The sequence below is a fragment of the Panthera uncia genome, chromosome D1 (assembly GCF_023721935.1).
Source record: "Panthera uncia isolate 11264 chromosome D1, Puncia_PCG_1.0, whole genome shotgun sequence".
In the NCBI taxonomy this organism is placed as follows: domain Eukaryota; kingdom Metazoa; phylum Chordata; class Mammalia; order Carnivora; family Felidae; genus Panthera; species Panthera uncia.
In genome coordinates, this window is record NC_064808.1 from 2,313,405 (window position 1) to 2,338,187 (window position 24,783).

Here is a 24,783-nt window from a genome sequence, read left to right on the forward strand (position 1 = left end):
CAATTCGGTCCCCGGTTAGGGAGCCCCCCCCCCCCGCCCCCGCCCCCACCCCCGCCCCCGCACGTGTTAAAATAGCCTCGATTCTCCTCCCGGATCAAACAAGGTGTGAGAACGCTGAACTCGTGGCTCCTGGCCAGCTCCAGGGGGACATGTGGACAAGGGGAGTGGACGGGGTCCCGTGTGGAAAGACACTGGCGGTGCGCCTACTGACCCTGGTGTTGTTCCTCTCTGCCTTCAGTTCCGCGATCTCCTCCTCTCTCTCCAGGAGCTGCTCCCTGCAGACGTTGAGCTCCTTAGTAAGCGCCGCAAACTCCTGGGGGCAGGGGGGGAGACAGGGGGTCTTTAGCCAGAGCGTGCACCAGGCCTCCGCGGCCCACCCTAGTCCACTCGCCCACCGCCCTCAAGTAGCATCACACACACCAGTCCCCTCCTCACCACCCACAGGAGTCCCGGGGACTTTCAGAGGCACCGACACTCAAGGGGACAGAGACATTTTCAGGTGCCTGGCAGGTCTAGGACTCAGGAACTCTGCTGACTCGGGAACAAGAGGCCGAGAAGGCTGCTGCCCATCCCCAGCCTCTGGCCTCGTCTGGGAAGCAGGCTTGCGGAGCGGAGCGGCAGCGGGGAAAGGCTGACGGTACCCAAAAGCTGCTGTCGTGGCCTGACGACTGGCCCAATCAAAGTCAACCATACGAAACGGACTTTTCAAAAATGCTGGCAGGCCTCTTGACGAGAGGGAGAGTTTAAGACTGGTTTCCTTAGACAAACAGGAAACTTTCTGGATGAAGCGTCGCTGAGGAGAGTGATGCCAGGGCCCGCCACCCCGCGTGGGGTTTCTCTCCCAGCAATACCGAGCGCCCGCCCGGGACACGGCGTAGAGGTGGGCTCGAAGGAGGTGGACGCACACTCTCCGGTCGGTCGAGCGCAGAGCCCGGTGCAGGTCTCAGTCTGTGAACCATGACATCGTGACCTGAGCCCAAACCAAGAGTCAGACGCTTAACCCCCTGAGCCACCCAGGCGCCCCAGAGCTTTTGTCTCTGAAGGACAAACGAGGAGATAAAGATTCACTTAACAGCCTGACATGCAAATTCAGAAAGCGGTTGATTTCGGCAATTCTAGAAAATCAACGTACAAACAGGTGACATACTTCAAGTTCCTTCATAAATTAACCCTTTCCAAGTCAACGGGAACTTGACCACAGAACTGACCACGTTCCTTGCAATCTGACTTGACGAGGTAAACCCCCAGAAGCCTATCTGATCCTTGACGTAGAGCTGTGCAGGCCCATTTCTATGTGGGGATTTTTTTCCCAATAAATACATTGGAAACTTTTCTGGAGATGTGTGACATTTGGAAAGACTGGCAGATGAGCTGAGCAGCCTAGAGATATCAAAAATATTAAGTAAAAGGTAGGCCACGAATGCATGAAATCTAGGCAGATACTAGGCTATTGTAGCGTTTACTACCCGAAAACATACACAAACCTACTCTAACAAGGTAAAGCTTATCAAAATTTGCGCACGTAAACAGACCGTACCTACATGGTGCCATTTGCAGTCAAGAGAAAGGCAAACAAATGCGGAGACGCAGGATTAAGTCCTAACCGCATAAAATGAGCCGTAGCAGACGCTGTCCTCTGGGGGAAGTGCGCACCACCTCCTGTTGCCATTGAGGTCACCTCAAGTGTTGCACGAACCTGCTAATCAGCTCCCTTCTCCGGTAAATCACGCACCACAGGAAAAGTGATTTCTCAGGGTTCCTCGTAATTTTCACCGTGTTAAGGGCAATACCATGAACCCTGAATTACACCCTGGGACCCGTCTGAAGTGTCCCCAGGGATGCTGGACATGCTCCCTCGATGCAGAGAAGAGGCATGGCGTGACAAGAAAAGGCTGAATGGCCTGACCTGTACTGAGGCCCGCAGCGGCAGCGGCCAGCCGGCCAGCGTGAGGACCATGGGGACACAAAGAAAAGGAAATTCTCGAAGCTCTCGCTGCAGCCACCCCAGCACATGCAAAAACCTGGAGCTTTTTGTGAGACACCTTTTCGTCTCGTGTTGAAGATGTGGCATCTCTGTGGACGTAGGACTGCGGTGAGACGGGCACACCTGCGGACTCGACTCAAACTGCAAGACAAGTGAAGTCCTGACATCACAACGTAAGGCAGAAGGAAGCGAAGGATCGAGAACTGGAACATTTGAATGCAGGCACAGGATTTCAATGCAGGCGTGGTGATTTGAGAAAGGAGTTTGGCTTTAAAAATGGTCAAGGCGACAGAAAAAGCAGCTTCCACCACGAAGAGGAAGGACGCGGTTTCCCAGACGCCCCAGAGAAGATTGCGGAGAAGCAGGAACTACCGTCCTCCGCGTGTCACCCACTCCAAGACAAAACGTGAAAAACACAAGCAAATCGCTTGAGGAGACCACGGCTGCCTGCACAGCTTTTTCATGCAGAAGGAGGTGCCCCGTCGGGGGGAAAATGCCACAAAGGACATTTATTCACAAGAAAGCAAGTGAGCACCAAGAAGCTGGGTAGGAAGGGGTGAAGCAGCTACCGTCTGAGCGGACACAGGCGGGGGTGTGATCAGGGCGGCTGGCCCTGTGTAGGAAGCTCACCCCGGGGCCCTGAAGGCAACAAGTCCCAGTGGCCAGTGGTCTGGCTGCACAAGCAGAGCCCTTTCCCTGGACCAGTTCCATCCCGGCTCTGTCCCTCAACTCAGGAAGTACGCTGAAAGCAAGGGACTGTCCTCTCAAGTTCTTCTGACATTGGACAATGTCCTGGCCACCCAGAACCCCATGGGTCACCACCAAACGTGTCTGGGCGGCTCACTCGCTCCGGAGCGCAGCGGGTCTAAGTCAGACTGCGGACCAGGGGCCACGAGGACCTGTGAGGCTCACGACACAGGCACTTTACAAGGAGGACGGTCAATGCTACCGAAGAGAACCGCCATAGGGGGAACACTTTGAAAGCCGGGAAGATGCCAAGGGACGTTACAAACAACTCCGTGAAACCGTCAAGCCCAACACAATGAAGAAATCCCTGCTGGAGAGGACCGTCCAAATGACGCGCGTGATTTCACAGGACGTACGACACAGCCGATCGGGGAAATCGTGAATGGGACTGTGGAGACGGCAGAAAGGGCTGGAGGATGAAGGGATTCAAGATGCGGATCCCGAAGAGGGTCAAGAGCTCAGGGAAAAGCCCAGAGGAGGTCACAGAAGACGGCGGCGCGGAGAGGAGAGCTGGTGAAGCAGCCGGAGGCCGAGGAAGGCGGCAGGGCTGGAGAGCACGCTGCCGCGAGGAGCGCCCCGGCAGAGGCTCGGCTCCTTTCACCACACGGACCTTGCCGAGGCCTGGGTGCGGGGACTACAGCCAACGTCTGCGGAGACGTGGACAGGGAAACGGGAAGGCACGGAGGGAGACAGAAACGCACTTCCGGAAAGCTGCATCGAGGGTGCCCGCCTCCCCCCGCTCCCGCCCCCCGGGCCCCGAGACCCAAGACGGCCCCACCCAGAGGGTCCCCCCCGCCCCAAGCAGGTCCGCACACGAGGACCTCCGGGACGACCCGCCCCCGCTTCCCGGACAGCAAATCCTCACCACGGCGCCCAGCGAATCACCTCGCCTGCCAGGCGCGTCTGTGTGTGAAAATCGAGTGAGCGCACGGCGAGGCCACGCGAGACGCGTGCGTGTGGCCACCACCGAGGCGTTCATCGGGAAGAACGTCGTGTGCGAGACTTGTGTGCGGTTGGACAGCCTGTCCTCACACGCACGGGCATAAGGGGAGTGAGATCTGACCTAAAATGAGTAACGTGTTGTCTCATAACTTGGCTTTCAAAGAACGACATTACCTTGCAGCGTGCCTCTCTCGGTCCCTGCAGAGGATGCCTCCCGGCCTACTATCTCCAGCGGTTTTGCTAAGGTAACGACACGTCCGGCGCTGTACTGTGAATCCGGCTGTAAAAGTATAGGCTAGGCCGAGACGAAGCAACGAAGCAACCAACCTACTGATTACACCAGGCCCAGGCCGTCATGAAGCATTCACCCTGATACGTCTCGCTGTGAGTGCATGAATTGCTATGCCTGCAAATAAACGTGAACCTTTCGTGTTCTTCTCATTTCTGACGCCTACTGCTAGCAACACACGTAACCACAGCTCTTTCTGTCACGGAAGACACAGCGCCAACGCGGGTTCTGACAGACGATTCATCCTGTAATCCGATAATAAGCTTAGGTATCAAGACAGCATGGCGCTGTGAATCTGCTTTCCCTGTCACTTAAAACCTTTTTTCTAGCTTACTTTAAGAATACAGTATAATGAACTACTGGGACCACATCAAAGTAAAAAGCTTCTGCACAGCGAAGGAAACAATCAGCAAAACTAAAAGGCAACCGACACAACGGGAGAAGATATTTGCAAACGACACATCAGATAAAGGGTTAGTATCCAAAATCTATAAAGAACTTATCAAATCAACACCCAAAAAATAATACAGAGAAGAAATGGGCAAAAGACATGAATAGACACTTCTCCAGAGAAGACCTCCAGATGGCCGACCGACACATGAAAAAATGCTCAATATCACTCATCATCAGGAAAATACACATCAAAACCACACTGAGACACCACCTCACACCGGTCAGAATGGCTCACATGAGCAACTCAGGCAACGACAGATGTTGGCGAGGATGCGGAGAGAGAGGGTCTCTTTTGCCTTGTTGGTGGGAACGCAAGCTGGTGCAGCCACGCTGGAAAACAGTAGGGAGGTTCCTCCAAAAACTAAAAATAGAACTACCCTACGACCCAGCAATCGCACTACGAGGCATTTATCCGTGGGATGCAGGTGGGCTGTTTCGAAGGGGCACACGCACCCCCACGTTTATAGCAGCACTATCGACAATAGCCAAAGGATGGAAAGAGCCCAAATGGCCATCGACGGATGAATGGATCAAGGAGATGTGGGATATACATACAGTGGAGTCTTACTCGGCAATCAAAAAGAATGAAATCTTGCCGTTTGCAACTACGTGGATGGAACCGGAGGGTATTATGCTAAGTGAAATTAGTCAGTCAGAGAAAGATAAATATCATATGACTTCACTCATATGAGGAATTTAAGAGAAAAAACAGATGAACATAAGGGAAGGGAAGCAAAAATCATATAAAAACAGGGAGGGGACAAAACAAAAGAGACTCTTAAATACGGAGAACAAACGGTTACTGGAGGGGTTGTGGGAGGGGAGATGGGCTAAATGGGGGAGGGGCATTAAGGAATCTACTCCTGAAATTGTTTCACTATATGCTCATTTGGATATAAACTTTAAAAAATACAAAATACAAAAATAACAAGAATACAGTATATAATACATACAACATACAATATAAGTAGCGATGGACTATTTGTGTTACTAGTAAGGTTTCCGGACAACAGGAGGGTATTAGTAGTTAAGTTTTGGGGGGAATAAAAAGTTATACATGGATTTTCGGCTGTGGGCAGGGCGGCACCCCGAACCCCAAGTTGTTCAAGGAACAGCTGTACTCATCCATGAGGAATAACAAAGCAAGCAGTACTGCTGTAATCAACAACAGAAAAGAGTAAAATAGAAAAAGGTTTTCTTTTTTAATTTTTTAATGTTTTTATTTATTTTTGAGAGACAGAGTGCAAGTGGGGGAGGGGCAGAGAGAGGGGAAGACACAGAATCCGAAGCCGGCTCCAGGCTCCGAGCCGTCAGCACAGAGCCCGACGCGGGGCTCGAACCCACGAAGCGTGAGATCATGATCTGAGCCAAAGTCAGATGCCTAACTGACTCAGTCACCCAGGCACCCCAGAAATATTTTTTCTTGACTGTGGTTATTTCAGGGGGAGCACACCGAAGGGGATGGGGAGGCAGGTAATTTACAGAAACTGCGAGTGTTTTCATGGGTGTATAATAAGCTAATGGTCATTTTACCTAATTCACCTTGTAAATCAGAGTGTCGTCTTCTAGAGTCCACAGCTATGGGTGATCAGCTTTCACCTTCCCAGCATGAGAAGGCCCTACAGACCCGCTCCCCCAGGAAACCTGGGGAGAATTATACCCAACAACAACGATCCAGCCTCCAAAGCCATCCAAAGCACACAACAAATGAAGAAACACCAATTTTTTTTTAAGTCTATCATGATTCACTAAGGAAGGGGAGTCTGTAATATCTGAACCCAAACTGACCCCCCCCCACCTCCCACTTCCTCCCAGCTCAGGGAGGTGGACATTCCACTGCAGAGGCTACAGCCAAGAGCATGGGAATCCCGTGCCTCCCAGCTACCCGTCTGCTACAGAGGCCACATCCTGGGCACGAGTGGCGGGAAGGCCGGGGCACCCTGGTTCTGCCCAACCCCGCTCAGGTAAAGGAGGCCGGAACCCTGGCTGGAAGGGGCAGGCTGAGGCGGCCGGGTCGCGGTCATCTTTGCCCTCGCTCTCTGCCGAGACGGTGATGGACCCCAGGCTGCTGCCCACCCTCCACCAAGTAAGTGCTCAGCCCCTAGAGCAGGGGTGTCCCCGGACAAGCTTGCCACTGTCCCCAGCCCTGGTTCAGAGGTGTTGCCGAGGGAGAGGAAAGGCAGGAAAAGAGAGGACTCCTAACCTCCTTCCAAAGGAAGGGACGTCACAGGCAAAGTTTAAAGCCAGAGGAGGCCGTACTGAAAGGCAACTGGGCAGAGACTCAGCCCAGACTGCAGGGTGGCCCTTGTGCAGGAGAGAGGAGATTAAGGCAACCAGAGGAACCCTCCCAGGGCCAGGACAGTATCAAACACTGACTCAGGTACAATTCCCAGGAAGGAAGCAGAATCTGCCTGGTTTAGTTTGCAGAGGCATTTCTAGCCCAGAGCATCATTGACAACAACAGAGCAGATGGCTGGCGGTGAGCGCAACTCACAGCTGAGGGTGGTCAGGGAACCAGCGGGAGAGCACCCCCACCTCACTGCAATCATCTGGCTCTTCAACAAACTGCTTACGATGTTCGATTCATTTCCTAGATATTTCAGGGCAATTCACCCCACACACGCGCGCGCGCGCACACACGCGCACACACACACACACACACACACACACACACACACACACACACGCAGTGCTCTTTGGACACAAGGTTGCTCCTGCTAAAGAATACAGACAACCCTTTACTTTACTTCAGTATTTCAAGGCATACCTGCAAACACAAAAAAATTACAGTGAAACGAAATGAGAACAATCCAAACGTGTCTTCAAACCTGACAAAGTCTGTTGGGTGCTGAGCTGTCTTCAGAGGCCCAGAAGGCAGCACTGAGAAACGGGCCCCGCGGTCAGGAAGCCAGGATCTCCCATCAAGGTCTCGCAGAGATTCCGTCCACGGGAACCCGAGGGAATCAGACCAAACCCCTCGCTTTCCATCTGCTCTGGGAAATAACTTGAGCTGACCGCCAGGTCATCCAATGCCTAATGTTGAGAGAGTTGCATCTAATCTTCAAGACCTCGTATCAGAAAATACTGTTCCTGTTGCAGGTGAAGGAGAACCAGACTCAACGCGGCGTCAGCGAGACGCGTGGTCACTCACACGGCAGGCAAGCGCAAGGGGCAGCTGGCTGCAGGCCTGCCTGGTTCAGGGCCTCGGGTTTTTATCTTCATATTTTGCCCCGTTGCACAGGAATCTGGGTCAATTCACTAATTCTGTCTCTAATCGTGTCCGGTCCAAGTTCATCGTTCCAGCCACCACCGTCTTCATTCACTAGATTTCGGACTGTTTTCTGTCCTGCCCTCCTTCTCCGGTATCATTTCTGTTTGCTTTAGAATTTCTTGTTTCCTCAGGGATGTTATCTTCTTAAACATCTCAAACACACTTATTTTGGCAGTTTTACTAGACTACCCGTGCGTTTTGAAGGAAGAAGTAAATGCATCGTTCTGTAAGGTGCCGACTCTGGAGGCTGTGGGATCTGGCTTCCGGCTCAGCCCGCGTAGGTTATACCGCTGGCACTTCCCTCCCTGCCTAGCGTCCAGCCACTGCCCCTCCGGGCCTCCCAAGGCCTCAGGCCAGAACTAGGCTTCCACGGTGACAGAGTTCCCGCTGCCTGGCTCCTTACAGACGGTGCAGAGCCTGTGAGAGAGTCACCGGACGCTGTGGCACAGCCCAGGCCCTGCTCCCTATCCTCCCAAGGCCCACAACTTCCCACAAAGCCCCAGTGTACTGGGGACAGTGACCTTAGCGTGGGGAAGCCTCATCTAAAACCAGCTCCAAAGAGCGAGTCTGATTTCAGTTCTAATTCCACTGGACACCTTGGTCCCTGTGACCCCGGGCCACAGGAGCCAGGCTTCCTACTGGCCCTGCATGCTCGGTGCCTGGGGCACAGCAGGCGGGGGAATCTGGCCAACTCCGGCCTACCGCGCTGGGTTTCTATTCGGTTTCTGTACTGAGGGGTATTTTTCTCTTCTGGGGGTGTGGCTGTTTGGTTTGGTTTGTCTGTTTCTCTACTTACATTTCACTCTCCCACTGCCGTTGGGAGTGAGGTCTGTCGAAGCACGTTTGTGCTGCCATCCCGACTGGAAGTCACGATTCGTTCGAGCGACGGCCGCACGGCAGACCGGCGGGCCCGGCCCCTCCGCAGGGCGCGGAGCACACAGACAGACCAACAGGAGGCCCAGCGCGGTCCGCGCCCCGAGTGACAAAGGCCCGGGCTCCGGGCGGGGAGGGGGGGGCAGCACGGACGTCGCGTGTGGTGGGAGGCGGGCGCGCTGACCCGGAGGTCCGCCGACGGAGAGGGCACGGCGGGTGAACCGTGAGCCGTGTGGCAGGAGAGCCTCGTCATGAGAGCAAAGCGGCGTCTGGTAGTGGGGAGGGCGTCAGGGGCTCGGTGGGCTGGGGCTCGGGCAGCGTGTGGGAAGCGGTAAGGGAGGCTGGGCGGGCAGGGGCCAGACCGCAGGCCCACGCGCACCCCAGTACGGAGCCCGGATCTCATCCCGAAGGCTCCGGGAGTCGTCCATCTACAGACTCTGAGGGCCCTCCCGAGGGAGCAGGCCAACCGTTCCAAGTCCCAGGCAGTGCTCAGACACAAAGGGTTCGCTGAGTCAACAAAAGCCCCCGGGAGCAGTGCAGAAGCGGGGCTGGGGGAAGAGACGAGTGACACAGCAGCTCCCAGGCCACGGCGACCCCCCGGGAAAGAGCAGCGTCTGAATCAAGACCAGGGTTAGAGAGCTGCCGCAGCCCGAGAGAGAATTCGAAGACGGAACACAGCATCCCACGTGCCACTTGCTGTGCCCTTCATCAGTCTTAAAGGGTCCCCTGGAAGGAGGGGGAGGCCAGAAGCGAGGAGGCCGGTCAGGCGCCGCGGTAACGCGCAGGCCCAGGGCACGGGAGAGGCAGGCGGGTTCCCAACAGGCTTTACGGTAGTGCCTGCTGACACATGGGCGAGACAGAAAGGCCCAGGACAACTCCAGCAAGTGAAGGCCAGAGTCCCCATTTCCTGAGCGGGGCGGGGCTCTGGAAGGGAGATCTAACAGCCCGCGTGGGCGTGCTCCATTTGGGACGTTACACGACAGTCAGCGGGCAGCACGGAGCAGAGTTGAGGCCCCCAGCTGGAGTTCGGTGTCGGTGCAGGTAGGAGAGCACCCTCGTTCCAGGCCAATCACAAGGCACTGAGTGTGGGTAAGAAGAGAGGTGAGGTCCCAGCCCTGTGCCCATCTAACACCGGACGGTGGGAAAACGAGGGATGGACTGGGAGTGGTCGGCAGGCAGGAGGGAACCAGGGAGGGGCCGTCTCAGGAGTCAACGGCTCTCCCTCTCCGCATGTGTGACCCTGGCAGAGGGGTCAGCTGACTGACTGCCTAGAGGAGGTCAGTGGGGGGCCTCCAGCACAGCAGTCCTGGAGCAGGGGGGCAGGCCTGCCTGCACAGAGGGCACCAGGGACAGGAGGAGAGGCAACAAAGCCATGAGCCGGGGTGGGGAGGTGGGGACAGAACTAGGGTGGTGGCTACGCAAGTCACAGGCTCAAGAAAGGCCTTGGGGGGTGACCCAGATGCCTGCTGGTGGGGAGAAGCCAGGGGAGAGGGGGCTGACAGAGCGGCCACTCCGCGCAGCTGAGAGCAGATCACGGGGGTGGTGCAGTAGCAGACGGCCTTCCCTGGGAGCACGCGGCCCCCTGCGCTGGAACGGCAGCTGAACACGGGGGCGCGGACACGGACGGCCTGGCAGTTGTGTGGTGGGATTTATGGAAGTCTTCTTCTGCCGTCTCCCAGTGTCACTGCAAGTGACATGCAGACAGACTTGCATAAGGCGTGAGGACGGGCAAGGAGCACTGGGGAGAAGGAGGGCTGCCTGGAGGAGAGGGCCCCCGCGGCCACCAGTCATGAAGGCGGATGCGGGAACACACTCGACCGGCGCAGCCTCCTGCCAGGTAAGGACGGTGAAGTGAAGGCAGGGACGGGGCTGGGCGGCAGGGCAGGCTGTGGTGAAAACAGACCACAGGACTGCAGGCAGGTGAGGAAGAAAGCAGAGACGGGGGGGGGGGGGGGGGGGGGGGAACAAAGGACCAGAACACCAACACCCTGGCAGGGTCACAGGACCACAGGTCCAGGAGGGCTGGATATCAGCGTTTTATTTTTAAACGTCTTACCGTCTATTCCCAACAAAGCTCACTGGCTTTAAATGAAATACCTGGTCAAAAGACAACAAGCAGACTCCAGAAGCTTGGGGGGCGTGAGAACAGGGCTCCAAATTCCCAATATGCTCCAGCTAGGAGGCGCTGGTCACCGCACAGCCTCCCGAGCACTCCTGCGCCCCCAGCTAGGAGGAGGCGGACACCCCACAGCCTCCCTGATCTTGGCGACAGGCCCCTGGCAACGGATGGGACCCGGCCTAGCCCCACCTGCACTCAGCTATGAGCCCCTTGCCTCCACACCCCCACTGGCACACTCTTCCTGTGACACTCCTTCATCACCAAAGTCCAAAGTCCCATTACGTTTTTCATAAAGTCCCAAACTGTCTTGGTTCATCTATTAACAGAATATATTTACTTCCCATCGTTTTGGTTAAATGAGTTTCTTACAACAAATTCAACAGCCACATCATTCCACGATACACCGCTTTGGCCACAGCAGAAAACAAATTTATAAAAACTTGACAACTACTTTTACTCCTTAAAGAAAAACCTTTCTCTTCGGACAAAAGAATTCAAGTGAAAAGAATCAAAGCAAATTTAAACTTAGGAGTTTAGATAAACATTCGACAGGAAATTCCAGAGCTTAAGATTCCAAAAAACACGTTCATATGTGCACTGTTTGTGTTATTATTGCAGAGAAAAACTGGTATCGCTCAAACAGCCCCAAATATGAGCAGTAAATGACCTACGCAGTGACCACCAAGAAATCCACGGGTCAGTAGCCACACTTTCTCCTCTTCAGAAAGAATGTTTGTTTAAAAAACACTGCACACCAAGCATCCGACTAGCAGTGACATTCTATTCACTGCAACCAAAGTTTGAAGCATTTTTTGCAACTGAATAGATATAATACTCACTGGAATATTCCCATTTTATTTATTTTTTTTAATTTTTTTTTTTTTAACGTTTATTTATTTTTGAAACAGAGAGAGACAGAGCATGAACAGGGGAGGGGCAGAGAGAGAGGGAGACACAGAATCCGAAACAGGCTCCAGGCTCCGAGCTGTCAGCACAGAGCCCGATGTGGGGCTCGAACTCACGGACCGTGAGATCATGACCTGAGCCGAAGTCGGCCGCCCAACCGACCAAGCCACCCAGGCGCCCCTGAATATTCCCATTTTAAATAGAAACCTGAGCAAAGCAGATGCGTGTCTCTTCGGACATTCCCAGAACCGAGAACGAGAAAAGCAACACTAACCCATTAGCATCAGTTCAAGAACTTGGTTTCACACGGTGCTTGTGCACGTTGGTGTTTATCATTTTAGGACAAGAGGCCCAGATCTGGGTAACAGGTTCAGATCATACAAACCAGACACTATTCATAAAAATCCACAATCAGGCCATTTTTAAACGAAGTCCCATGGCTCGGATGAGACACTCAACTCCCAAAGTGACGAACACAGTCGTCCCCGCGGCTCCAGGAGGACGACTCTGGGTGGAAAAGCACGGGTGACGCCTCGCACCCACCCCCAGGTCCGAGCCCTCCCTTGTCCTGCGCCCTCCCTCCCCCTGGTCGCCCGAGTGACATTACCACAGCTCTTGGTTTTGACCATGTCCATCACTGGCCCCATTTTCTTTCTTAATGACTTTTCGCTGTTCTGCTAACCTGCTGACACGGAGCAAAGCCTCACAGAAGGCCCAGAACCCGTGTGTTCTCGGTGCAGAGACACAGAGCACAACAGAAACAGGCTGTAATTTTCAGCAAACGGAAAGGAACACCTGAAAACCTGACATGCTGAACCGGCTTGGATTATTTTCTGTCCATAGAAGCTATTTGCCTCCGCTTGAGGTTTAAAAGCATGTCAAATCTGGAATAAAAAGAAAACGGGAAGTTTATACACTAAAACTAATCAGCAAATCTTAGGCTCTAAACCCCCACTGTCTTGATGAAAAGTAGCTTCGGCTATCCATCTATGGGTATGAGAAGTTTCTGGATAACCATCTATGTGGTAACCTACTGATGGGAGAGAAGACAGACCAGGGGACACTGAGGAAGCAAACAGCAAACTTTCGCCTCCGTAGCACGTGACCCGTGGACACACCGGACATTTAGAGCCATGTAAATGCAACAGCACTCGACTTTCAGTCCCCGATCACTATTTGCAAAAGCATCAGAGCAAAATTCATGAGCAGTTAAAAAATCCCAATACATACAATGTATTTTTCCTTGTCGGTTTAAGCAACAGATACTGAAAAAACGTATGCTCGTTCTTAGTACTTAGAAATGAAATAATCAAGACCATGTAACCTGAATCCAAACAGGCCTGGTACAGAACAGTATTTCGATGTGACCTCAATTTGGTTAAACACAAACATACACGTGTATTTTTCACATGTACATAAGATAAAATATAGATGGACACCCACCAAACTGCTAATGAAGGTCACCCACTGTGAGTGGGAAAGGGGGCTGGAAAACAAGACTTTCAATCTACATTCTTCTTTAATTTCAATTTTAAGTATGTATTTGCTTTGGATTAAAAAAAAAAAGACCAATCTCCCTTCTCTTTTCTTCTCTCTAAACAAAACGGGACACGAGCAGAATGTGCAGGGCCCACGTGGACACACAGTTTCCCCGAAGTCCCCGATTCCTTTTCTTGCTCTCTCACCAGCCCCCACGCTTTGGCTTCGGCCCCCACCACTGCACTCACTGCAAGAGCTCTGGCGGGCACCCCAGTGATGCCCTCGGCAGGGCCGACCCAAGGCCGCCTAGCATACTCCCCACACCTGCCCGATCGGGAGCCTCCTCCCTCCTCCCTCCCCCCCTCCTCCGCCCTCCTGCCTCGCCCCATCTCCATGCTTTCTGCTCACCCCGTACCTGCTGGTGCTCCCGTGGCTGCATCCTCGGTCCCCAGCCCGCCCTGCACACCATGCCTGCCTGACCACGGTCCAAGGCTGCCCCCTCCCACTCGGGGCAACTGTCCACCTACCCACGATGCATCTCCACTCCAGGTTTTCTAGGAGACCCAAGCCATCTTCTCCAAACCGAGCTCATCGGCGTCCTCCACACTCCAGGGTCCACCCGAATCTCCGCCCTGGGGCGGCACGGGACCGTATCCCTCCAGCGTCCGAGCCAGACAGCTGGACGCCGCCTCGCGGCCTCCTTCTCCCTCCACGTGAACTGACCGCTGGGGGCTGCCGACTCTACTGCACACCAGTGTCTTCTGGAACGTCTCTGCTGCCTCCCCCTCTGCCCCGGCTACCACGTCTCCCTGGTCTGGAGGGGTGGTGCCAGGAGTCAGCTCTGCAAGACCCCTCTCCCGCCCCCACCGCTCTCTCCGGCCACCTCGCTTACTGCTTTGCGCCTCGTGCACAACGCGTGGTCCCAACCGACCCACAGTTCCCCGAACAAAACTGCGCTGCTCCTTCACGCACGGTTGTCCTCTCTGCCTCAGACCCTCAGACCCGTGATCAGCCAGCGTTCCCCTGACCGGCTCCTCCTGCCGCCAGAGGCCGTTTCCAAGCCGGGCAAAGCACACATCTGCCCCGGAGGTTTCTAGGTGGCTTCTCGGCCTCCCCTCTGGAACCAACATTTGGGGGGAGCGGGGCGTGGGGGAGACCGGAATATGTATTTTGGTTCTTTTCGCACCGTACGCCTCCCTCCAGTGCTCACAGCCCATCAGCCAGGAAGCTGGGCCTTGGTTCGGGCTGCACACGCCTCTGGCACACGTCAACTCTGAGCCCCACAGACGAGTGTCCGCCATCAGGGCGCCACCAGGCACCGGAGCGTGTATCTTGAAAAGCTTCCTCGGGTAATTCGCCATCCTTCCGTGTGGGGCAACAAGTCAACTTCTCCACCTCGGTCACGCATCTACAAACGTGGGCAGCAGCACCGGCGTCCTGCCTCAGACCACAGGTGACACAACCGAACGAGGACACTGTCAACGCATCGCCACCTGTCCAGCAGCCCCCTCCCCAGGCAACCCCCACTCCCACTGGAAGCCAGCAGAAGCAGGGGTGCCGACAGGGTTTGGGGTTCGGATTCAACCTGCCATATTGCTAAAATGAAGTCAGACACCTTCACACGTTAAGTCGGTTCCTAACGGCACCCCACGCACCAGACGTAAGAGTACACCCCGCTCAGGGGCGACGCCCCGGGCTCCGCAGCTCCCGTCCACCCGCACCTTTATCTTCCGCACAAACTTCCTCGTGGAACAGCCTACGTTCTCCACCTCTGCCTCCTGCGCGTCATACACCCAAGTTCTTGGAGCCCATCCCCCCTTCTCCTCACGGGTCCCCAACTGCTCTCAAGGATCAGCGAGGCTGAGCAGCGCTCGGAACCCACAGATCCCGGGCCCTCGCCTCTCTCCTGTACCGGGTCCCCTGCCTGGGATCCACAGTCACCAGCATCAGGCGCCCAGGCCCAGTCTGGTCTTCCGGAACTAGTCTCTGCTAAAGACTGAGGCACCAATGCCACCAACGTCATCTTGAACTGGTTCTGTCCAAAAACCGAACGTGATTTTCATTTGGAGGAGAAAAACAAAATAAACACCACCTTAGTGTTTCCTTAAATCTGCGGACGGACCAGGTTGAAAACACACCATGCCAAATGTTTACAGCAGCTCCATCCAGAATTGCCAAAACCTGGAAGCAACCAAGACACCTCCGGCAGGTGGATGGACGACCAAGCGGGGGCCACCCAGACGATGGAGTATTATCCGGTGCCGAAAAGAGGTGAGCTCTCGAGCCACAAAAAGGCACGGAAGAACCGAAAATGAATTTAAGTGGAAGAAGGCAATCTGAGAAGGTCACACACTGCAGGGTCCAACTCGAAGACATTCTGGAAAAGGCGGAACCACGGACACGGTAAAGAGATCAGGGGTTGCCAGGGGTTAGAAGGGAAGGAAGGATGAACAGAGCACCGAGTCTCAGGGCAGCGACTACTCTGTAGGCCACCGTAACGGTCGGTGTCCATTTGTCTACACCCACAGGACGTGCGCCACCAACAGGAACCCCAATGTCAAGCATGGACTCTGGGTGATGACGACGGTCAGTGTCGATTCGCAGACTGTCACAGATGTGCCACCCTGGTGGGGACGTGGACGGTGGGGGAGGCTGTGCGTGGTGGGGGCAGCAGGAGGCACGAGGGCAATCTCTGTATCTCCCCCTCAATTTTGCGCTGACCCTAAAACTGCTTTAGAAAGCATAAGATCTATTAAGAAAGTAATAACCTGTGCCAATTTTCTACCTCGGGCTTAGCGATCAGCGTCACTAATCCCAAACCACCTTCACTGAGGGCTGAACCCAAAGATCTCGCCACAGGACGCGGTCGGTTTACCGGCTACGGTGACCCCGACAGGTGGCGTTCGCACACACAGCCCCGGCCTGCCCACGATGAGAGCGAATCGTTTCTGACAACCTGCCGAGCTTTGTTCTCTCGGCATCACGTTTTCGAGGTTTGCCGGTGGTGGACGTGTGTCGGGGCCGTCACCCGTGCTCGGGGCCGGATAATACTCCTCCTCCGTGCGGGCAGAGCGCGTTCGGCTGCCCAGTCACCCGCTCCCGGACGTCTGGGCGCGTCTGCTTTGTAGCTCTCGTGAAGAACACCGCCGTGAATTCTCCCATACGAGTTTTTATGTGGATCCGTGCATTCTCCTCTTGGCACACTGAGAGGAGACACGCTTCTCTCCAAGGTAAATGAGCGCAGCCTCCCCTAGCGTCTGACTTCCGGCTTAAATGTCCGGCTGGCTCAGCCGTCACTCTTTTCTTGTTTGGAAGGCCTGGCCTTTTAGGCAAAAGGTGCTGTCTCCTCACGGGCAGCAGGTACGAGTCTTGCGTCCCGTGCTGTTGTTACCTTCCTGCTAAAGAGCGAACCGAACTGGAGGTGGTGGTTCCTCGCGAGGAGGGAAGCAAAGGCAAAGAAAACTGTAATCTAAATTATGTTTTCTTACAGCTGGCAGCCACTGACGGACACCTGCTGAACCGTGCAGGGCGTGGTCTTCCTTAAGGAACTCAACGGCCGCCTGAGTCCTTTTATTAAAGGCTAAAAGTAACCTTATCTTAAGAGCAGCTAGCCCCTCGGGGTCCTGACAGCCTTGCTTGCAAATTTCGTAGAGACTTCTGCTATCCTGGGGTGCCTGCTGGCAAAGCAGGTTGAGCATTCAACGCCTTGATTTTGGTCCAGATCATGATCTCACGGCCCGCGAGTTCGAGCCCTGGATCGGGCTCTGCGCCAACAGTGCAGAGCCTGCTTGGGATTCTCTCTCTCTCCTCTCTTCTCTCAACATAAACACTTAAAAAAGAGAGAGACTTCTGCTCTCCCTAACCCCCACTAATTAAAAAAGTACATCATCAGTCACTCCTCACAATCCTAGTGCGGATCTCTCTGTCCCCGTGCTATAATAAAATCGCCTTTTTGCACCAAAAAAAGTCTCAAGAATTCTGTTAGCTGTTTGCTCGTGGACCCCACTTCGTAATTTCATCAAGCAGCATTTCCGTATTTGAACACAAATAATTTCTTACGCTTAGTAACGGCGAGTATGAATGCACACGTACATCAGCACAAACGTATATTTCAGAAGTGTATAATATTAATGAAACATTCACAGGTAAACACATTACAATTAAATTTTAGAACTGAGCTGGGGGGGGGGGGGCGCAGGGGAAAATCCAACTAATGAAATAAAAAAGCAAGCCGAGAAATCCTTCGCTCAAATAGGAACGAGTGTGTCCTGGAATCTTCTACGTAGGGTTTTTTTTTTTTAATATGACATCATTAGCTTAGAAGAGTTTCGGACCAATTAAAAACACGAGAAAGTAGTAAGATGGAAACAACATGAAGAGGGGCGCCTGGGTGGCGCAGTCGGTTAAGCGTCCGACTTCAGCCAGGTCACGATCTCGCGGTCTGTGAGTTCGAGCCCCGCGTCAGGCTCTGGGCTGATGGCTTGGAGCCTGTTTCCGATTCTGTGTCTCCCTCTCTCTCTGCCCCTCCCCCGTTCGTGCTCTGTCTCTCTCTGTCCCAAAAATAAATAAAAAACGTTGAAAAAAAAAAATTAAAAAAAAAAAAAAGAAACAACATGAAGTGCACTAACGCCCAGTCTGTGTTCACAGGTTTCGAGCTTCGCGGCGGAGTATGCGGTTTTTGGCACTGTTCACACTCACTGGGGTTTAAGATGGCTTCCATTTCAAGGATTTAATTTCACAGATGTATGCATCTGCCGAGAAATTACTGAATCATAAACTGTCTTTAAAGTACGCGAGCAAAAATGGCCTGTCTGACCTCGACGGTTTAAAGCCAAAATTAGGAACAGCGTAAGATCCATTATTTCCACAGAGGTGTTTTAGTCATGACAAGCTTTTTTAAAAACCAGTAACAGCAGCAGCACTGGAAGGGGGCTTAGGCCACAACTTTTTCTTATACAAACCTTTAAACATTTTCTTTTTTAATGTTTATTTAGTTTTGAGACAGAGAGACAGAGCATGAACGTGGGAGGGTCAGAGAGAGAGAGGGAGACACAGAATCCGAAACAGGCTCCGGGCTCCGAGCTGTCAGCACAGAGCCCGACGCGGGGCTCGAACTCACAGACCGCGAGATCGTGACCTGAGCCGAAGTTGGATGCTTAACCGACTGAGCCCCCCAGGCGCCCTTCTTACACAAACCTTTAAAAAAAATGTTTTTAAGGTTTTATTTTTTGAGAGAAAGAGAAGGAGCGAGAGAGCAAGCATGAGCAGGGGAGGGGCAGAGAGAGAGGTGGGGGACACAGAATCCAAAGCGGGATCCAGGCTCTGGGCTAAAGCCCAGAGCCCCATGCAGGGCTCAAACCCACGAACCGTGAGATGGTGACCTGAGCCAGAGTCACTCAACGAACTGAGCCACCCAGGCACCCCGACGCCATTTTTGGACACAGTAAGAAAGGACCACGTAGAAGAGTCTCCCTCCACCCTGCCCCCCTCCCTCTCCCACAAGGCAGGAAACTACAGTTACGGCTTTCCTGTTAATCCAGGGTTTTGATGCGCGTGTAAACCAATACATACATTCCCTTCCCCTTGTTTTTCTTCAGTTAACGATGTAACTGAAGAGGTTTCCAAGTCAGGTCACAACTCCGCCCTCCTTCTGTACAGCTGTTCTGATCGCATATATGAATGAATCCAGAAGTCATCGTTTATTCTCCCCCGAGGGACGCGGGTGTTTACGCTTCTCATCTTCCACCTTTACGAACAACATGGCAACAAATAACTCACTCTGAACACGTGCCAACGGTTTCGTCTTAGAATCTCTGAGTCAAAGGACAATTGTTGATTTTAATAGACACTGCTGAATCCCTCCTCGGGGGCCGGCAGTCTGTGAAAACACCTGTTCCCTTGCAGCCCTGCCCTCCCCGAACCATCGAACCTTAGCTTAACAACATGCTCCTTCTTGGGTCCGCCCTCCATTCCCTGTGCCTGTCCTACAGGGCCCCCAAAATCTTTTCGGCTAGCCAGAGTCTGATGAGCGTCTGAGAGGCAGTGTGTCCCCTGCGACGCTCCATCACTCTCCCGACCTCACGATCACGGGAATGATTCTGACATTTCACTCACACAGCAGCCAGCTCACCGGTGAGACTGTCGTACCTGCTCATTTTCCCCACCTGATAATGCGCAACGAGGAAGGCGTGTCACGCTTATTTCAGTTCCCTCTGTGACGCCCAAACGAGATTAATCTGTTTTTCCTTCTCCTCACGTTTGGAGGTGGCGGCCACGTCTTCGTAACGGGCGTCTGCTATGCCACAGAACGGCTTCTGATCGCGGTCTCTGAAACTCCAACGTCCATTAGCAGAAGGGGCAAACACCTACCTGAGGCGTTCTGGAATGCTCGTGCCTGGTATTCACATAAGGAAAGGCTTTACCGTAAACTGATTTTTACTTTGTTTACCTTTATGTATTTACTTTGAGAGACAGAGAGAGGGGGAGAGACAGAGAATCCCAAGGCTCAATCCCACAACTCTGAGATCATGACCTGAGCCGAAATCAAGAGTCAGACACTCAACCAACTGAGACACCCAGGCACCCCTGTAAACTGGTTTTTAAAACTTATTTTATATTATAATTAGGTATTGTATTTATTTTCTGAAATTATGTGTTTAGATAGGGTTTTTGGTGTTATTTCATGACAGCAAAGATTGTCATTAAAAATATTATAAAACAAAGTACCGGTTGCTCTGGAGTGCAACAGACCTGCTGGGTCAAAGGTTATGCGACTCAGCTCTCCGTATTTGCAACGTCACAGATTACAGTGAACTACATAAACAGGAGTTCTACTGGTCTGTCATTTCCATATACATTTGTAATTTACAATAAAGAGAGGCTTTAGTGTCCTGACCAAACACAGAAATGTACACATCACAAACAAGCATCACCACCTCCACTGATGGCTCAGCCTGCACGATCGCTCTTACGGCCCTGTGCAGAGTGAGGGCCCCCTTACTACTTTGCAAGCGCGAAGCATTATTTGCAAAAAAACAAAAAACAAAAAAACAAAAAAAACCCATTTATTTTGTTCAAATGTCACAACTTCTGCATTTAGAATCTCTGCCTTTTTCAACTCCGCCATGGCAGTAAGGGATAGATTAAAATCTCATCCTGTTACATAACAGTGAAAGTGATCGCAAACCTATGGCTATTCGGCTCAATATGCAAAGTATTAACGTAAACACTGCATATACGGTATGTGTGCCCAATTATAAGGCAACCACGAGTAAGCGGCGATTCCCCCACTTTCCGATCTGGACAACTGCTCAAAGTCTTGGCTACTTTACTGCGTACCTGCTAGGAATGTGCATTATATGCACAGGCAGCCCAGACCCAGACTCAGCCCTACGTGCCGATTACAATGAACAGAGAGAGGAAACTGTTCATTCTAGCCGCCTGCTCAGTTACTGCACCTAACACGCTGATTTTCCACCTCCGGTTACATCACGTGGATTTAGAACATCTCCAAGAGACCCTAGAACCACGTTTCCCGCTTCTCTGCTGTGAGGACTCTAGCGCATCTTCTGGTGAACCACTGTGACACCAGCCACCACGTGGGCCCCCCTCTGGCCGCCGAGCACTCTGGCTGCAGACACCGGGCAGACTACCGCTCCCTTGATCACCCACCGCCACGTTCCAGAACCACCGGGGGTCCCGCCCGAGGATGCCGGTGGTCTCCCTCCCGGCTACGACAGCACCATCCAAACACGGGCCAAATAAATGCATGGAAGTGACGGGAGGGTACCCGTGTTTCAGGCACCCTGAACTTGAGAAGGGACCCAGTGCTGCCCCGAGGGAAGGCCGGTGCGCCTGACGGACACCCCCGCGCCCCCAGTCACGTGGTGTCAGGCCGGCCCCGGCACCACTCAGGAACCGCCCTGACGGTTTACAGGTTAGCAGTTCTCCCAGGAAGTCTCAGGGTGTGCACGAGGTCCCCGTGAGTTACGTGCAATTCTAACACACTTCAGTGCCGTCAGTTCGCACAAGCGCTTCCGTTCTGCAGAGGATGCCACGATCGACACTCTCTTACGTGTGATTAGTACTCTGAACTCATTACATGAGGACGTCCCAGATGCGTGAGACGTCCTAGACCCCACCTTCCAGGGCTCTCCCAGGTACGAGTAGGTGCAATCGCGTGGACAGGACCAGAAATTTCCACCCACCTTCTAGCAGGTGCCTCCGAAGAGCAGGACTCTGAATGCAACAGGGCCACCTAGCCCTGCGTGTGACCGCGGGGGCCCTCCTGAGAGAATTCCAGAGGCGATGGCCAGCATCGTCACAGGCACGCAGGTGAGAGACAGCAGGAGCCCAAGGCCAGCACAGAAGGCCCGGGGGCGGCAGAGAAGGCCTCCCGCCGCAGCCTCTGGGGACGCCACCCGGAAGACGGGCCTCTTGGGATAAAGTAGGGCCAGCACGAGAAACCGTACCCGGAAGCCTCCCGTGGCTCTGCGAGGCTGCAGGTCCTAAAGCGACCACACGGCCGGCGCTGCCCGATGTCCCCGGGACATCCCACCCACAAGTCCAAGAGCAAGTGTGGCGGCCCTTGGGGCCACATGGCTCAGGCCGAGAGTGAGAAGACGACCGAACCTGACAAGGGCTCTGCTTCTCTCCGGTGCAGTTTCCACAAGAATGACACCGCCTACGGGAAAACAACACGGCCACGCTGGCGGAAACGGGCAGAATAAAGGGTCTGCTGTCGAAGGAGGAAGCGAAGCGTCTCTGTGGCCTGCAACCCCGACGCCACCTGTGACTCCACGGCCGGACTCGGGCCCTCGGTGACCACTTCTCGGTGAGCTCACGCCCCCGCCCCTCTGCTGCTCCCCCGTCGCCCGTTCTCCCGCACCCCTTCCACAGACCAGCCTCGGGGCACCAGCCGAGTCCGCACGCTGCCCCCCCACCCCGCCCTCCTGAATGCCCGATGGGACGCCACACACGGGGCTCGGCCACCGGACCTCCATGTGAGGGCGCTCCCGGCCCTCCGATCCATCCGTGCGGGAGCGCTGGGGCACACGCGGTTCCCCGGTCTGCTCGTGGGGAGAACCCCCCCGCCCCCGACGTGCTCACTCCGCAGGCCCCAGCAGAGCAGCAGCAAAGCGTGGTCGCCCAACAAGAGGCACGCGTGGAACTAAATCCGTGACGTCCCACCGCCCACAGCACCCCCCGTGCTCCGGGACCCCCTCCGACCTCGGTTCTGGGCGTTCACACCTTGCAAACCTGTGTCACGAAAGCTTCCGTCCCCGACGGTCTTGCTCTCCAACTTAACAAGAAGCAGGGGTGTAGGCACCACACCGTAACTGGAGGCACATATTCGGGATCGTCTCCGGGTAAGCTTGGCAGACAGGCATACAGCTAAGAAAGAGCAGCCCCTTTCATCTGGACACACGATTTACGGAACGAAAACAAGATTTCTGAGGTGCCGTGCTGCGTGTTAGAAGGTTCAAACGTCGATCTCAATGACTCTATCTTTGCTTCACGTTCCACATGGTTTTCGAAACTGTTCCCTGTCCTTCACCACGTGGGATTCTCAGCCCCGCCGCAGGGGCCACATAATTACCTCACTTCACAAACCGAACACAGGCCCACACAGGTCAGGGGGGCACGAAAGTCACGGGTCAGTAAGCAGCTTGGGACTCAGAAAGCAACAGGGACGTCACCTTCGGGGGACAAGAGCATGCCAAGTACCCAAATCACGTCCCCGTGCAGGCCGACTGCGTGCGGGGTCCCGGGGGCGCGCGAGTGCACACTCGTCGCAGGGTGCGGGGGGCTGTGGCCCCGAATCTGCGTACAGCACGGGCAGATGGATCGTATTCTCCACTGTACGGATGACACAACAGACTCGGGAGTGAAACACTGTCCGTGCGTTAGTGCAAAGAGGTGGAGGGGGAGGGAGAGGGGGGCAGACGGGGGGAGGGAGGGAAGCGCACTCAGTGGGGAGCGGTCCGCCTGTAACCCACCAGGAAACAGACAGACGGCCACAGACCCCCAGGAGACCTTTCTGTGATTCCTTCTGTCCCCCGACGACGACCTTGCTACACGCTTAAAACTACTATTTCGTCTCTGTCTTCCCTAAAACTGATGGCATTTTCAGACGCCAGAGAAAAGACAAGAGAACAGGAAGCGTCAGGCATCAGGCCTCATCCTCTGCTAGAGATGCGACAGACCCGGAGACCCGGTGGGTACCGGGTGGTCAGCGGGCCTCACGGGGCTGACCTCGGCCCTGAGAGACGGCGGTCTGACACAAGGGAAGGTGGGGAGGCACGTCCCGGAGCTGTGGAGGCCAAGGGAAGGAAGGCATGGTGAACACACCGGTGTGGCCAGAACGAGGGGGTCTGTACAGGGAAATGAGCGGAAGCTGAGTTAGGCCAGAACGTGGGGGCTGGGAGTGCCAAACTGAATGAGTTTGGAGTCTGCCCCCGCGGCCACGGACAGGCCCTGCAGGAAAGCCGGCAGGGCGAGGTCCGGGCCATGCTGCTGGTGGCCGTAAGGTGTGCCGGGTGGGCTGGAAAAGTTAAAGGTGCGTGCGGGGCCTCACCCCGCTGGCCCGTGGCAGGCACACAGGGCCCAAGCTAGGGTACCGGAATCCGAAGGAAGTCAGGACGACGCTGGAAAAGAGAACACGGACAGAAACCGGGCCAGGGACAGGGGGCCGAGAGGGGAGGGAGGATGACCACAACTCGGGAACACGTCATGCAGCGGGACACTTCTGGCTTGCGCGTAGAAGGCGTGACACAAGGCGGGTCCGGGGCACGGGAGAACATCACAAAGGTGGGGCTGGAGACACAAACGGAGCCATCATCTTCCAGAAGGGCGGCTGACCCCACGACGTGAGCGCACGCCCAGAATGGAGACTACAGAGGAGAGGAAGGGTAACAGACGTCCTCGCACGAAGACGGTACTTTGTTAAATGGAAACGGTCATCCCAACGTCTCTGCCCAGCAAGTGCTCCTTTCCCTCCATTCTTCCACAGACGTTCCCGAAGGGAAGGAAACACAGACGTGGATACGAGCACCAGGCAATTCCCCAGCTCCCTGTAACTGCTGGCACTTTTTAAAGTTACTTGAAACTAGCATTACGTGTGTCAACATCACTTTCCGCAGCGTGACCATAAAGTCGCGAGTAGGGATGCGCCTGGGTGGCTCGGTGGGTTAAGCGTCTGACTCCGACTTCGGCTCAGGTCACGATCTCACGGTTCGTGGGTCTGAGCCCTGCATCGGCCTCCCTGCTGGCAGCTCGGAGCCGGCTTCGGATCCTCTCTCTCCCCCTCTCTCTGCTCCTCCCCCGTGCGCGCGCACGCACTCTCTCTCTCTCCCTCTCCCAAAAATAAACATTTAGAAATGAATAAAACGTGAAAACTTGCAAGGAGAGAATCTAAAGATGAGCCCCCAAGGGAAGCAATGCAGCGTTTGTTCTCAGAGCAGAGGACAGGCGCAATCCAAGTCGAGAGTCCCAGTAACGTCTCCACTGAGTGCCCTGGGGCTCTCTGAGCAGCACGCGGAGGTTCCTAGGCCTGCTCCGCGTGACGGATCCACCTGGAAGCTGCTTAATAAACAGGCTAGTTCGCTAACGCTCACAGGTTCTCTGGAAAACACCTCACCTCCAGGCAGCGCCTCACCTTTCACAGTGACGACACGGCGGGGGGCAGAGAGGGCGGCACCGGCCACTCAAGGGCGCGGGCA

The 24,783-nt window shown here is 54.5% G+C and overlaps 1 protein-coding gene across 4 annotated transcripts in view; it reads right to left on the minus strand.

The window, feature by feature from the left end:
• Nucleotides 1-24,783, minus strand: part of PPFIA1 (PTPRF interacting protein alpha 1) — a 92,078-nt gene that overhangs the window by 49,922 nt on the left and 17,373 nt on the right. For all 4 annotated transcript variants that reach the window (XM_049641461.1, XM_049641484.1, XM_049641475.1 and 1 more), the window contains exon 3: nucleotides 212-313. In XM_049641461.1, coding sequence (XP_049497418.1) covers nucleotides 212-313 — 102 coding nt within the window. The remainder of the gene's footprint in view (nucleotides 1-211; nucleotides 314-24,783) is intronic.